Source organism: Orbicella faveolata, unplaced genomic scaffold (genome assembly GCF_042242905.1).
Source record: "Orbicella faveolata isolate gen_17 unplaced genomic scaffold, um_ofav_v1 contig_35, whole genome shotgun sequence".
Lineage (NCBI taxonomy): Eukaryota > Metazoa > Cnidaria > Anthozoa > Scleractinia > Merulinidae > Orbicella > Orbicella faveolata.
In genome coordinates this window covers 2615001-2630000 of record NW_028301564.1, presented here as the reverse complement: position 1 = coordinate 2630000, position 15000 = coordinate 2615001, and the positions used below count along the sequence as shown (strand labels likewise).

Here is a 15000-nt window from a genome sequence, read left to right as displayed (position 1 = left end):
GCACTGTCACTATGACAGCAATCACAACTTGCTTTCGCGACAATCTACCACGTCTTTGATATTTACCAAGCCGATTTTCGGATGAAAACACAGTTTCGATTTCACCGTCAGTGCAATCTGACAGCGGTGTCATCTCGGTGATTACGGTACAATATCTCGACCATGCAATATCAGTCTAACAAACTGCGGCGGCAATCTGTTGTGTGTCCCATTGTTTATCTGTTCAAACCCCAAGCGACAGAGCCAAAATTGATTTAATTACATCGAGCAGAGGTCACAGAATTATAAATTCTGCCGACCCCGTCCATTGTGTTCAAAAATTGACTCGAATTTGAATTTTTGACACTCATTCTGACTCTCTATGGCGCGATTCATTCCGCCAAAACTTCCGGAAATTTCGGTCTAAAACTGAATGGATCGGTTCGGCCCAACCGGAAAAGTTTCGAAAAAATCGGTCCACCTTTTGATGTGGACCACTTTTCTCAGTTTTCTCCGATAGAAAATTGATCGTTTTCATATAAAAAAAAAGATGAGGCGGGGGGGGGGGGGGGGGGGGGGGCTTTTGCGGTAACTTTCAGGGTATTGAGCCGAAAACAAATATGACAGGAGATAATGTTTTGTTTTAGAAATGGTTCCTCTAAGAGGTGAAAAACTTTCAAGCCATGCCCACATAACATGATCTTGGTACTTCATAGGGGCTCTTTTCAAAATTTCCAACGAGAACCCCCGTCCTTTTTATGTGGGAGTACCCCCCCCCCCGGGATGCAAGGGCGTCAAGCAAGTCATTTTTTCGCAATTTTATTATTATTATTATTTTTTTTTTTGAGTCGGGAGGTATAACAAAACAGCTAAATTTTTAAGACCTCGGTCTCAACTTTTCACTATCCGGACCTCGCAGCCGGGCAAATAACACAGTATATATATATTTAAAGGACTTCGCAGTCTGACTTCAAGAACGAGCTATGCCACAATAGTTAATGAATAACTAGCTCCTACGTGTTAGGGTGCGTTTCTTTGAGAAAATCCAAGATTGGATTCTTAAATCCGAAAACAGATTTTGCGTTTCTTTACTAAACAGATCAATCCAAGATCACTTGGATCATGGTGCATCAAAGGCACCGAAGAATCCTTGCCCAGAGTGGATTCTTCGGTTCTTTTGGAGTTACAACCGTTGCTATATATGGCCATTGCTATGTTGAAATATAGCTACCAGTGTGCAGATTTAATAATGTCTTTTGAGAACTTCTCTTGAGCGAAAACGTCTGTAGCGCTTTTCATAGGAACTGTAGGAAACATTGCGAAGGAAGCCTTGAAAGTGCGCGTTATTGACGTGCAATTAGCGTGGGTATCCAAATACAAAAAGTCCAAATTGGATACATGTAATTGGACACCCACGTAATTGCGCGCCGATTAGGTGACAAATAGAAGCGCGGAGAACCAATCACGATCGAGAATTTTGTTCAAGATACGATTGAAACGTCAATCAAGGAGTAATTAGAGCAATATCGTTTCAAAATACGTTTTGTAAATTGTCTTAGATGTTGAATCTTCATGGTTCAAAAAAATGGTTGTTTGGAGAAATGTTTATATCTGCATGAGGGTATAAGACCACCTTAACATGGGACACAGCGATAAATTTGAAATAAAAATTAGCCGTAGTGGTTCACGTTCTCCAGACAACGCAGAATTTGGTCATTTCACGTTGCTGGTTTTCAGAGTACGGCAAAGAAATGCACCAAGAATTATAACGAAACGAATTATTTTCTTATGCACGTATTTGCCACTGATTGGGAACACCATAATTTTTTCTAGCACGCTTGTCGTCATGAAAGCGCTCTTTTCAATGCAATACCAGGATATCCGTCCAGGTTGCCAGTCACAAGGTGGAACCTGTTGTATAAATACACTACCTGTTAGTCCGTAATCTGTGTCTATCACACCCACGAGATTTCAAAATTGCTGTCTCAAGAAAGCACATCTTCGAAAGAAACCTTTACGGTCAATCTCTGGGCTTTAAACATGCGTTTCTGAGCACAACTTCACAAACATGCCACGAGGTATCTTGAGATGTTTTTTAATGCTCTGTATTTTTCTAGCAGCTGGGATTTTGGTTTCGATTTTGGATCGCATATTTACACTCAGCGGCTATCGAAGCTACCATTTAGTTGATAAATCTTCAACTTATCAATTTGATCATGAAGACATAAAGAATTCCCAAGAAGTCGACATTGGGAGCTGGGTACGTAAGGCCACTCGTAACGTAATTGTACGGAGACGGAAGGAGTCAAAACAACTAAGTAAAACAAATAGCCAAGCTCATGAAAAAGAGAACAATAGAGGGCAAAATATCACCAAGGAATCAGCGTTCGATGTTTTTAAACAAGATTGGTGTCGAATGCAACGAGCTCGGTTAGAATGGAGAGAAGTTCTCGGCCCGTGTTTCAACTCCACCGAATGGGAAGAACCGAACACCGTTGGTCAAGGAATCAATCAAATAAGTGATCCCGGCAAAAGTTTCATTTCGCGTTGGGATATTAAGCAAGCGGGCGAGTTTAGCCGCTTTGTTATTCAGACAGTGACACCTAGCAGTGATGTTAAAACGATTGGAGGAGATTCGTGGAGAATTCACTTCCACGGCGCTTCGTCTCTCGCTCCAACAGTGCTTGATCTCGGCAATGGCACCTATGAAGTTTTATTTCTTATTATTGAGAGTGGTGATTATGAGGCAAAAATCTTCCTGGATTACAGTCTCTGTCGTGGATTCAAAGACCCACCACCATTCTGGTTTAAGAAAGGTAAGCATATGTGATCAACAGACATGAATTATCGCAAGAAATTTCTGCTTGATCTCAATCCTGTCTACATTCAATTTATATTAATCCCTCTAATTTCTCCCGACAAGTTCCCTTTTAAAAGAAAGCTTAAGCAATGACGACGGCGAACGCCTTGTGAAAAAATGAAATTTATATTTTACCTTCGGATTTCGCAGTTGTCTAGATCTGTTCAGCGCGCCTATTCGTCTCAGAACTTACTTAAGCTAAATATGTAACGTCAACGTTCACTGATTCCAAATGAAAATACGAAAAATTAGGCTCCGTCGTTCGCATTCTACAAAATACGCAGAACTTGAATTGGTCATTTCACGTTCTTGTTATGGAGAGGACGGCAAAGAAATGTACAAGTATTTATAACGGACGTGAATAGCCATCCGTTCTATTTATTAAACCTTTTGTTTGGTGGCGTTCTCGTTGCCGTTGCCGTCGTGGTTTGCTTTAGCTCTCTAATTTCTGGCCACTTGCAGGTAATTCCCAAGGCAAAAATCAGCCGGATGGTGTTCTGAAGGGAGATAGGCCTTTCTTGATTGCTCCTTTCAAGGGCGGAGAGAAAGTGGCATTTCATGTTCCACCGTCGGACAATAACCAGAGACACAGTAAGTCAAGATTACAAAGACAAGCTTCTCGTTCATTATAGAGAAGTGCCTTCTTCACTTTCTTCTTTCGCTTCTAGATTATCGAGTAAGAAACGAGAAGAAAGCAAACGCGAGAAAACAGTTTTGTCTGTCGCTTGGAAATGGAGAGATGTGACAAAAATAGGGACAGAAGGGCTGTATCAGTATATCCGTGCAAAACTTAGTACGAGGCGAGATCTATAATAGTATGACGCGTGCTGCAAAGATGTTTTCATGGACTATGACAGCAGTGGCCCGACCTATTGTAGTTCCCAGCGCCTTTCCTTTGAAGGAAAAGCTCTGGCAACGAAGTTGATCGTGGTAGCCATCTTTTTACTTTACTCGCCCGTCTCCTTCAAGATTCCAAACATTTTAATTTTGAGCTGTCATTTTGACCTAACGACCCGTCCACGCACACTACACCGGAGAAATTTGAAAATCGGGGTTTTCACTCCGAAAACACATGAAATATTTTTCATCCACACAACGTCGGAGAAATTTGACAACGCAACAATCACCGGCGGCAGAAAAGCTTCATGCCAGTGCACGCTAGAGTGTTTGGGTTGATCACATTGATGGTCTTCGAGAAGCTCCGTTTTCAAAATGTTTTCCGTCCACATTAAAACGCAAAGCCGACGTTAATTTTTAAAACTCCTCAGGTTTGAAGAGCGTTAACTTTTCGAAAAGCTTCATTTTCGACTGGATCAGTGTGGACGGTAGGCCTCAGTGACCGTAGAAATAGCGCGGCTGCATTTTCAAATTTCTTCGGCGTAGTGTGAACGGGGCTCGACTCTCTTTCTTGTTCTGTGTTTGTTATCAGTTGATGCTTTGGTAAAAGAGGTTTCCTCAAAGTCAACAAAACTTCAGAAATACACGTGTGACTCATCGTGTGGAACATTGCTCTGGGATGGCTTTGGTAGATGGGTAAATGGCCACTGGAAGCCTTATATAAAAGGTAAGGTTTGATTAACAAAAAGAATTAGCGAAAAGGAACTGCAACGACGTCTTGAAGACGCTTTGTACAAGGGGTTTTCTTTTATTTTCAATCAGTGCATGTATTAAAAAGTGTTCTCTTACTATAAAAATGTGTATAAAATTTAAAATACATTCAAATGTTGTACCCTGCTGAACCAATCAATTGCTATCGAGATGTCAATAGCGCTTCCTTTCATCATTTCTTAATTTTACGCGGGGCCCCTTTTGATATCAGCCTATGGCTGATGGGTCTACCCTGCCTAAATAAAGACGACTTGACTTGACTTGATTTCTCTCTCTGATCTACCTTTTTCTTTCCTTCTTCTGTTCTTTATTCTTTTTTATCGTTTTCTAGCTTTCTTGTTTTAGTTATTCATTTATACTTTCAATCTCGCTAAATATTTTGTTGTGATTCAGTGACCGGTAGAGACGCTGAATGGCATTTCTCAAAACAAAGAAACAGACAAATTAATCAGGATTTAGGGACTTTCTAGCTTAACCTTGAAAAAATTGAGACTCCAAGACAGCATTGTGAAAAATAAAATCGAAACAGCGAGACGCACATAACAGCTAAAGAAAACGAGACAACGATACCCGTAAAATTTGACGATAATTTTGCGAGACCCATGGTTCTTGAATGACTAGCAATAGACCTTTTTAATGACAAGGCGGCCATGTTGATTTCTATTGATTAGAGAGACATTATGGGATGTTCAGGGGGCTAATTACAGTGTAGTATATATTTGCCCCCTAAGCATCTCATAATAGCCATTTGAAACAATGGAATACAAAATGGCCGCCGTATCGATAAATATGGGTTATTGACCACGTGTGAGGTCAAGATGGCTGGATATTGGCCAAGTTCTTTTTTCGCGTGTTCATGAACCGAGGCGGAGTCGAGCTCCATAAACTCGCAAAAAAAGGACGAGGCCAATATCCAGCCATCTTGACCGAACAAGCTTGGTCAATAAAGGATTTATTATATGGCTTTCGGGGAAATTTTTCTTGCGGGACACGGCGGGTAGTCCCGAGCGGGCAAGACAGCTCCATCTTGCCGGCTCGGGTAGCCGATCACAGCGCAGGATTTGATTCATCTTGCCCGCTCACGGAGCTAGCCATATATTAAAAAGGTCTATTACACATCTAAAGCCACAAGAAAAAGTTCATATTAATTTGAACAAAGTTGTTTGAACTCCTCAACAGAAGACGCACAGAAGGACAGGAGAAATAAGGAAGGCATCTTCTTCTCTTTTGGAGATTCGGTTTCGAACGTGTTTTGCAGCTCCCTGTCTTCCGGTCCTTACAAGAGTCTTTGCAAAACGGTATTTACAGCCTGTCAGCCTATCTATCACTGGGTATACGACATGCACGGTTACTGGGGCGACGGTGTCACGTCACCAAGGGAACCCTTACCGGATGGAATTGATTATGACCACGATCGAGTTATAAGAGACATCAAAATGGCAAGTCCTAGCTTTCTGTTCTCCACTCCCTTTCTGAATTTATGTACTTTTTTGGGTCCTTTCCTACTTCATGTAAATTACAAATTATGTCACTTGAATTTTTGGCGCTAAAATTGTCACGGGTCTTGATACACCAATTACAATCTAGGGTGTATGAATCACAGGGGAGTTTGGACCCCACCATACTAATGCGTTTTGAAAAGTCTCCGTTTTCATTTAGAAGAAACCGAAGCAAAATATTTTCGCCCACACTAGCGTTTTCGTTTTGTTTTCACCTGTCCACACTGATGCATTTTAATTCGAAAACGGAGACTTGACGCGTTTTCGCCTATCATCCACATTGACTAAAACGTCCGAAAACGCTGATGGAAGCAACAGTGGAGGACGCCTTTTTTCGCCACCGTTTTCAAAAGCCTTCGTTTTCACCTGTCCACTCCACACTAAAAACGGAACATTTCCAAAACGATGCGTTTGCAAAAGACTTCACTTTCGAAACCGTTTTCAATAGCCTCCGTTTTCATCAACGTTTTTCGTCGTTTTAATGTGGATGACGGACGAAAACTTATCAAAAATTTTGCGTTTTCAAATGAAAACGCATTAGTGTGTTCGGGGCCTAATTCTCGTGATTAAAGCCGCAAAACTGTAAAAAAAAAAAAAAAAAAAAAAGGCTAACAGAAGCAGAAGATGTTGGCGGCCAAATGTTAACTCAAAGAACTTGTAAAGAAATTAGGATTAAAATGTTAGGATTTCATCCCGCAGAATTTTTATTATGTAACCGTGTACGATTGCCGATGTACATGTAACAATATAGGCCTAGTAGTCAACTCTGTTTCGTGCAATTTTCAAACGAAAGCAACGGTCTCAGTAGGAGTCTCAGGACGAGGCCGCGAAACAGTAGAAGTACTTGAGTTTATAGCATTGATTGTAACATCCGGTTTTTAAGGCTACGCATAATGCCCGCCGTGAGAGTATCCTCGCTTTACTCTGCTGATATCCTTATATAATCAGCATAGTTATAAGATACTGTTCCACTTAATTTGGAATTGTTTGATCGTCAGTTTCACGTGCCTTTCTTATTGCAGACATTGTATAATCCTTTCCTGGATGAAAAGAGTGTCCTTCTACTAAACATGGGAATACATTTCGCCGCTGCAGTCAACTTTACAAACTATAAACGTGTCATCGATCAATTAATTAGCCTCGTGAACGAAGGCAAAAGTCACAGAAACACTGTCAACGATACCAAGACTTTCAAAGGAAGGTTCATATGGAAGACCTCGACTGCTCTTAACAGGGAGCGATTTCCAAACCCGCATAAAGACGTTCGCCGATTTTTAACATTCCCACGTGTGCAACTGTACAATGCTTACGCCACATCTGCCATGTGCCGCGCAGGTATTGACGTCATAGACGTTTATCCAATCAGCGATTCGTATCCTGCCGGGACTTGGTCACAAACTGATCCAGTACATTACGCCGCTCACGTGTTTCGCGATGTCGAGGAATTTTTGTATAAAATGTTTGCTCCTTAAGAGAGTTTGGTCTTATTAATTGAACAGAATTTAGCTATTCCGTGTAACCTAGTAAACAGGTAGTTTCCCTAAGCGGTAAATTCACTTTCTTCTCGCTTGAGATACAAGTGTGATTTTTAGCTGGTGACATAACTGACTCGTCCCCAGTCATCTTCTTACAACTTTATACAGCGCGCGAAGACGACTTGGGAACGAGGCAGGTGACATAACCCTTTGCATCTCTGTGATGGTCCGTGAAGACTTCGCCAAGCACGTTCGTTTATTTAATTTTATATTTTTTCCTTATTTCCTTGAGCGTGTCACGATAGCCGCACAAATGGGAAAATGACCGTGCGAGGGCGGAAAAGCGAGAAAAAAGAGTGTCCATCTGCCGTTCTTTCTCATTTCTTTTCTCGCTCTTTCTCGATCATCTTCTCCACATGGCCATTTTTACACGTAAAATGACGAAGTCATTTCTGAGTAGCGCGCAAGGCTTCACGCTGAGTAATCATGTACTCATGTCCCAGACTACTACCCTCGCTGCATTCCAGCTGCTCCAGCCTACTGTCATAGGCGTTTGGGCACTTTCGGACTTAATTGGGGGGCGGTGACCTTCTTGCCGGAAAATTTACGCAATGCCCGAAGGCATACAAAAAAAAAAAAAAAAACGTTTACAATTCCCACATCTAATGAAACTGCTATAATTCCAAAAATATTTCTATTCAAATCTTGCGTACTCACTCAATCAATCATTCTCTATCAACAGTCTCAATCCGAATAAAATCTCAGTAAAGTAACTAACTAGATCTGAACTTTATTCATGAGTTTTGGAAATCACGCCAACAGCATTCTTAATGCTTTCTCTCAAGTGTCGTTGCCCAGATCATGAGCATTTTGCCCGAAAATCACATAATTTCTGTAGCTGGGGGTGCAGGCCCCCTCGCTCTCGCCCCCCCCCCCTCCCCTCACCCCAGCTCGTACGCCTATGCCTACTGTGTTTCGCTCCTTTATACAGTATCAGCTAAGGTGATTGATGTTGGCTAACTCTGGATTTCTTTGTTGAGATCGTGTACGGTAAATAACTCACAATCTTCTCTTTTGTTCCACAAAATGTGTAAAATTAAATTTTCGAAACTAAAATAAACAAATATAAACTGGTATCAGCTCGAAATATGAAAAATTATTATTGAGGATAGGGGAGTCGGTAGGGGCGGGGTAGGGAGCGTTGGGTTTTCATTCAACTGATTACAATGAGTGCAGGCTCCTCTTCTTTCCCACAAATTGCGCCACGTCGCTTTACAGCAGTCTGTTTTTCAACACAAACATGGACGATTTAAACGATGAATGCCAGGTAATTCATTGCGTCTCCTATTTTGATCGCTGATTTCTTCAACATCTGAGGTGTTCGTCTAAGCATCATACAGTTGCTTGTTAAGCCAGTAGCCATAGTTTTGTCACTGTTGCGTCCTCATGTTGTTATTTATTATCCCCAGTTTTCGCGCTGCTCCCCTAGGAGCGCCTGGCACTATGACCCACCAAGTGCAGACTCGGTTTTTCCGTAGTAATCAAAGATTAGAGCAGCGCGTTGACGCGCGTATTTCGCACTGGTCTACTTTGGTGGCATTCGAATGGCTCGATAGAAAACTAAGTTTGATCGAATGTCAGATAACGATCTGCACGTGAAGTTGAACTAGCGGTAAAAGTATTTTCGATTAATTAACTATTACTTGTACTGAACTAAGCATTTTCTAGGAAATGCGTTTGAACTGTTGGCGACACTTAGAATCCAATTTCAGATCGCCAACACCTGTAACAAATATTTCTTGAGACAATAAAGTTTTCAACAGCGACCCTGCAAGACAGCGCGCGCGTCGCCAATTCTGTGTTTGTATTTGTTTACACTGTCATCAGAGCTCGAGCAGTTCGAACTAGTTTAGACAAGAAACTCAATGCCGAAGAGTTTCTTTTTCTATCTCATGGAGAAACTATTTCTTCATGAGAAATCGTGTTCACGCATATCTTTGTGTCGACGTAATGAATTGAATAAAGAAATCACACTCGTGTACCCATATTTTTCGGTCTGATTAAGGAGTTCGAACGCCACCACCTTGGATTTCTGTGAAGAACGACATCTGGGAATAAAGGACAGTCAGGTGATTAGACTGACGGCGAACGAATGGAAGAAATGGATTACTCTTCTTAGTTGTTAGCCTTCACTCATTGCAGTCACTTTCATTTTACTTTCTTTCTTCCTTCTTTTTTGTTGTTTTTGTTTCATTTTTATTTTCCAAGCTGATCTTTATTTTTGTTTGATTTAATTTTTAAATATTTAATTTTACATATTTTTCGCATAATTGTTATAATTATTCGATGTTCCGGGATGTTCCATGTTCCTGGTTTTATCGACGGCCCTCAGTAAGGGGTGAACCATTTGACTTTGGGTTGATTTGGTAGAGGCATTGTTATTTTTGTTTTTAACCCATTCATGCATTTTCGTGCATTTTTAACCATTTCATGGACGGTTCTTATTGCTTGCAAACCGTCCTGATAGCATATTCGGGTTAAAAATGTAGATGTTGGTGCAGGATTTTGTTTCTCACGGGGCGTGTGAATACATGATATTTTTTTCTCCATATAGCATGCTTTCGGCAGTGGTTTTGTGCATATAACAATGAAGCAAGACCGATTATAACGTAGAAAACTCAATAACGCGATCGACATGATAGAGTCCAAACTGAAAGCTAAGAATTGCAACCGTGAGCAGCTGGTTCGACCTTGTTGGGTCCCGTCATTACGGCCGGTAGCAGCAAAAAATAAAGCATTTATCACAGTGACCTCATCTTGGTCGATGTCACATGCAAAACGCGTGACCGTGAATATCATATCGATGTCGCGATAAGGAGATTAGGGACAGACAAAAACTGTGAATTTTTTTCGGTACAAGTATGCTTGAAGGAGACTACTTTTTCTTTTCAAATCGCCCATTCCCCCTGAAAAGTCAAATGTTCACTCGCGAGGACACTTTGGGCTCGTCACGCAATCTTTCCTCTTGACGTGGAACATTCTTGTAGACGGGTAACCTGGTAACCACTTCAAATTCAACATGGCGGCCAAACCTCGGGTCCTTATCACCGGAGCTTCTGGCCTCCTTGGACGGGCCATTATGAAGCAATTCTCCAACTCTGATAAGTGGAACGTGTTAGGACTGGCTCACTCTCGAGCCACAGATGTTCTAAAGAAGGTCAATCTGCTTGATTTTGACGAAACAAAGCGTGTTGTGAAGCATTTCAAACCACACATTTTGATTCACGCGGCAGCCGAAAGGAGACCAGACGTTGTCGAAAATGACGAGGAAACTTCCATGAAAATGAATGTTGGTGTGACAAAAACATTAGCATCAGCAATCAACGAGCTTAACAGTGATGCAGGGGCTCCGGAACACTTCATGCTGTATATCAGCACTGATTATGTGTTCGATGGCTCGAGTCCACCGTACAAACCGCTCGACGAAGCCAACCCTTTGAACAAGTATGGCAAGAGTAAGCTGGCAGGGGAACAGGTTATGCAGGCCTGTAATTCCGATGGGGGGATCCTTCGGGTTCCAATCCTTTACGGAAAAGTGGAGTATCTTAAGGAGAGTGCTGTGACAGGTGTGTTATCCCGGGGGAGGTAGGAGGGGGGGGGGGGGGAGGATAGGCGTACGGGCACCTTCGGACTTTTGCTAACACTCATCCACGGGATAGCGATTTATCTGGTGGATAGCGTTATCCACCCTTCGAAGAACTGGGGTCTGGTGTGCAAAATAGTTGGACACCACTTTATAGCTGCAAGGGTGCGAGGCCTAGGGGGACATGACCTCTTTTAGTGTGGAGGTACTCCTCCTAATATGCTTTATAGATATGACCTGTACTAAAGGGTATCATTTCTGACCCATTTTAAAAGATACGTGGTTTGATTTAGAGGGATCTACAAATATATTTTTCTAGCATGCAAGACAAGATGTTCTGCAAAGTTGACAGATACATGTAGTTCTTGTGCAAGAAGGATGGGTGAGGTGTGGGGAGTAGAGATGAAGAGTTGTCTCTTTTGCTATTGGATTTTTAACTGAAAGCAGTATCCTGAAAGCTCCAAAATCTGGAGATCTAGAGTTCCTAGTTTGGGCAGCAATATTGTTACTTTTGGTGGCTGAGGTCAAGTTATGCATGTACCTGGTATTTTACGATGATAATTTGATAATTTACATACATAGGACTGTAGGCATACCTAAATCCTTTTAGTTTATGAGGACATTTTATATGAATTCTTTCCTGTTTTGACAGTGGACATTAAAATTATTGTCTTGCTATCACTCTAGTGTTGTTTGATGCCCTCAAGCAAACTGACAAGCCTGCCAAAATGGATGATTATCAAATCCGTTTTCCCACTCTGGTGGATGATGTTGCTGCAGTCTGCAGTTTCATTGCCAATAAACGAATCAACAATTTTTCTGTGACTGGAATATGGCATTGGAGCAGCACAGAAGCAATGACAAAGTACTCCATGGTTTGTCAGATGGCTGAGATGTTTGGGTTGCCTCACAGCCACTTGACTGCCAATCCCAACCCTCCTACTGGAACACCTAGACCCCACAACACTGCTCTTGAGTGCTCATCGCTTGAATTGATGATGCCAGATGGTGGCACAACTATGCACACTCCCTTTAAGCAGGCAATTAAACAGTGCCTTCAGCCTTTTGTGTAAACATATTTATTAAGAATGTAAGACTGAGTTAATAACAACCATCTAGAAAGTTATGTAAGAAAATAGTATATCAAAGTAATTGTAAATTAATAGGTCACGATTTAAATCAAAGGGCTCTTGGAGCCAGCTCATTCATGTAATGACTTATGCGCATTGTGTTCTTTGGTTATGAAATATTGGTACAGTTGAACCCAGTTAATTGGAACCCTTGAGGAAAAAACAGTTTGAAACAGCAGGAATTAAGTTCAAATAGATATTATTATTCTTGGGAAAATATTTATAATCCTCATTGGGATTGGAAATCAGACAGTCCCCTCCATGGGGGGAATAGGCATTATCTGGGATCACACATTGTTGATCCATTCCCATGAACACCAAAACCTCACAAATCATTTTGAACTAATTGCCATGGACACAAACTTTGGGAAGATTAAAGGTGAGCCTTTGGCACTAGGAGCTCTGTGATGAATTGGGTAACCAGTGTGAGCTATGATAGCTACTGAATCCAGAGACAAGTACACTAACCATGAGGCCACTGCACCTCCCACAATCCCAGTAATGCTAGTGCCAAAAGCTGGCACTCAGTCTCCCCAAAGTTTCTGTCGAGGGCAATAGGTTGCTAAAGAGTAGCAAAATATGAGAGTGTCCAAAAATCTAAAATATGATACTTGGTGAAATATTAAGGATATTTTCTTTAACGACTATTATGCTGTTTTAACATAACAGCATTAATTTGATAATTTTTTTAGCATTATTTACATACACTGATCAATACCACTTTACAAAAAATTCATCGAAGACTAACTAAGACAAATATATATTGGTAAAGTTATTTATAAATGGGAAATAAAAAAGAAATACACCAAAAATACATTAAAATGCTGACCTAAACGAAAATGTCTTAAGTTTGCTTTTAAAAAACACTTGAAGTGATGTGACAACACACAGGTCAGCCAGGAGGCTGTTCCATTGGGCCGGTGCAGCAATAGTAAAAGACCTGCTGCCAAGTGTTGGGTGCATTGTCTCCTGTGAAACTTCTAATAGTAGGCTATTATTAGAGTGTAACAAGCATGAGCTCTTTTGCTTGACTTTTATGAAGTCACTAAGATGAGATGATGCTAGTCCATAAATTGATTTTAAGGTAAGTTTAAGAATCGTAATCTTAATTTGATAAGCAATGGGTAGCCAGTGAAGTTGCTAGAGAGCTGGCATTATGTGCGAGTACTTGGGTATGTTCATAATAAGTAGATAAAGGCTGCATTTTTGACACGCTGTAGCTTGGAAATTTGCACATTGGGAAGTAGCCTGCAGTGCAGGCGTCTTATTGGGGCGAGTTGGCGTTACAACCTTGCGACCGCCTTTTTAGACCGCCATATTCCCCCACCCCTATCCTTCCTCTTGCCTATCATTCACCCCCTTGGTAAAACTTTCCTTCTCTCCCCAGGCTTCCACTGCATGAAAAATTCAAGATGGCGGCTAAACTTTTTACGATGTGAACGCTCGCTCGAAAAAATCTCGCCTGCTCTGCAGGCTAAATTTAAAAATACACTCAAGATTGGGACCTCAACATTGAAGAAACAAGAATGTATCACGTACTACAGGAAATCTTTAAAGCTTTATCTTTTTTAATCTAACACAGTTATTTCTCTTGTATACAAACAAGAGCAAGCACGATTCCTATTGAACAATGCTCACCTTGACAAACAAATACATAGGTTCACCCGAAAACAACGTTGGGCATGGTCCCCCCGGTCTAAAACACAGGTCATGGGTCATTGTTTTATTAATACTGGAACAACCTTAACCTCTTCCTAATGCTAACCTTAGGCCTTAAGTACAACACTAAGACAATGTTTAGGCTTAAGGCTAGTATTAGTAAAGGTTTAAGGTTGTTCCAGTATTGGTAAAACAATGACCGGTGACCTGTACCCGCCAGGCATGGTCCAGTTTTCATTTTATCAAATAGAAATACAAAAAGTAGAACAGTGATGGTTATAATACGACCCATAACGTTAAAAAAAGCCAAAGACACAATTACGAGCGTCCCCTATACTTTTTTCGTGACGCGTGAATGGGCATTTTTGCTTTGCGTGGAGCGTGAATGAGGATTTATTTTTCCATGAATCGTAAGTCCTTGGGAAACTAGTTTTCGATTTTTTCGTGATCAGTTAAATTAATATGCATTTACTTTCGCGTGATTTGTGAACCAATGACCTTTGCGGGGATAATTTTTCACTTTTCTTTGGAGATTTTAGCGTCATAAAGCTCGTAAAACCAAACTAGATGCAAAACCGGCCTATTCGACGCGCTTGCGGTTGGAGGACTGAGAACTAACAACAGCGGCAGTGAACCAGGAGGGCGTAGAATCTAGTCTGTCTCGAGGTTATTACAGACGAATTTCAGACGCCATTTCGATGCATCAACATTGAGGGTTCTGCGGAAAAGGTGAGTTATGCTGTCAGTATCCACACTCTATCCAGCTTTTACTGACGTCTGCTCAACCATCGTTTCGATATATTTACGCAAATATGTCAACAAAGTGTTAACATGGCTTTCTTTTGTGACCTCTTTTGTCTTTCTGAGTAACATTTGCATATTTTCTTGATATTGTCATCTTCATTGCTTGGTAACCTGACTCCTTCTGCATTATAAACCTTTTCTAGTGTTTCTAGACCCTCTGTAAGATGCTGCAAGAAAAAAAATTATTTGGACATCTCTCTTTGGATGTAATAATGCATCAAAGTACATGTAAACAGTGCTATTTTTTCCCAAAAATCTCAAAAAATTGTGGATTCTAAAATAAAAAAGTATCAGAACCAGGAATAGAATTTGTATTTTTAAGTGAAACATGGTTTAGCCTTTG

At 41.0% G+C, this 15000-nt stretch overlaps 3 protein-coding genes and 1 long non-coding RNA gene across 4 annotated transcripts in view; 3 read left to right on the top strand and 1 right to left on the bottom strand.

The window, feature by feature from the left end:
- Positions 1–467, bottom strand: part of LOC110048472 (aminopeptidase NAALADL1-like) — an 11353-nt gene extending 10886 nt beyond the window's left edge. Inside the window, exon 1 of the mRNA XM_020754266.2 lies at positions 1–467. This exon is cut by the window's left edge and continues 187 nt beyond it. Coding sequence (XP_020609925.2) covers positions 1–133 — 133 coding nt within the window. The 5' untranslated portion in view covers positions 134–467.
- A 1399-nt stretch (positions 468–1866) lies between these two features.
- On the top strand, positions 1867–6526 carry LOC149102638 (uncharacterized). The gene is made up of 4 exons (XM_089273944.1): positions 1867–2795; positions 3302–3430; positions 4269–4403; positions 5627–6526. Exons 1-4 carry the CDS (start codon positions 2048–2050, stop codon positions 5995–5997), a joined length of 1383 nt encoding a protein of 460 aa, XP_089130070.1. The 5' UTR covers positions 1867–2047; the 3' UTR covers positions 5998–6526.
- Positions 6527–10296: 3770 nt separating this feature from the next.
- LOC110048335 (methionine adenosyltransferase 2 subunit beta-like) lies at positions 10297–13034 on the top strand. The gene is made up of 2 exons (XM_020754120.2): positions 10297–11047; positions 11752–13034. Exons 1-2 carry the CDS (start codon positions 10501–10503, stop codon positions 12135–12137), a joined length of 933 nt encoding a protein of 310 aa, XP_020609779.2. The 5' UTR covers positions 10297–10500; the 3' UTR covers positions 12138–13034.
- A 1478-nt stretch (positions 13035–14512) lies between these two features.
- LOC110048391 (uncharacterized) overlaps positions 14513–15000 on the top strand; it is a 2477-nt gene continuing 1989 nt past the window's right edge. Inside the window, exon 1 of the long non-coding RNA XR_016201751.1 lies at positions 14513–14582. This is a non-coding gene — a long non-coding RNA (uncharacterized LOC110048391). The remainder of the gene's footprint in view (positions 14583–15000) is intronic.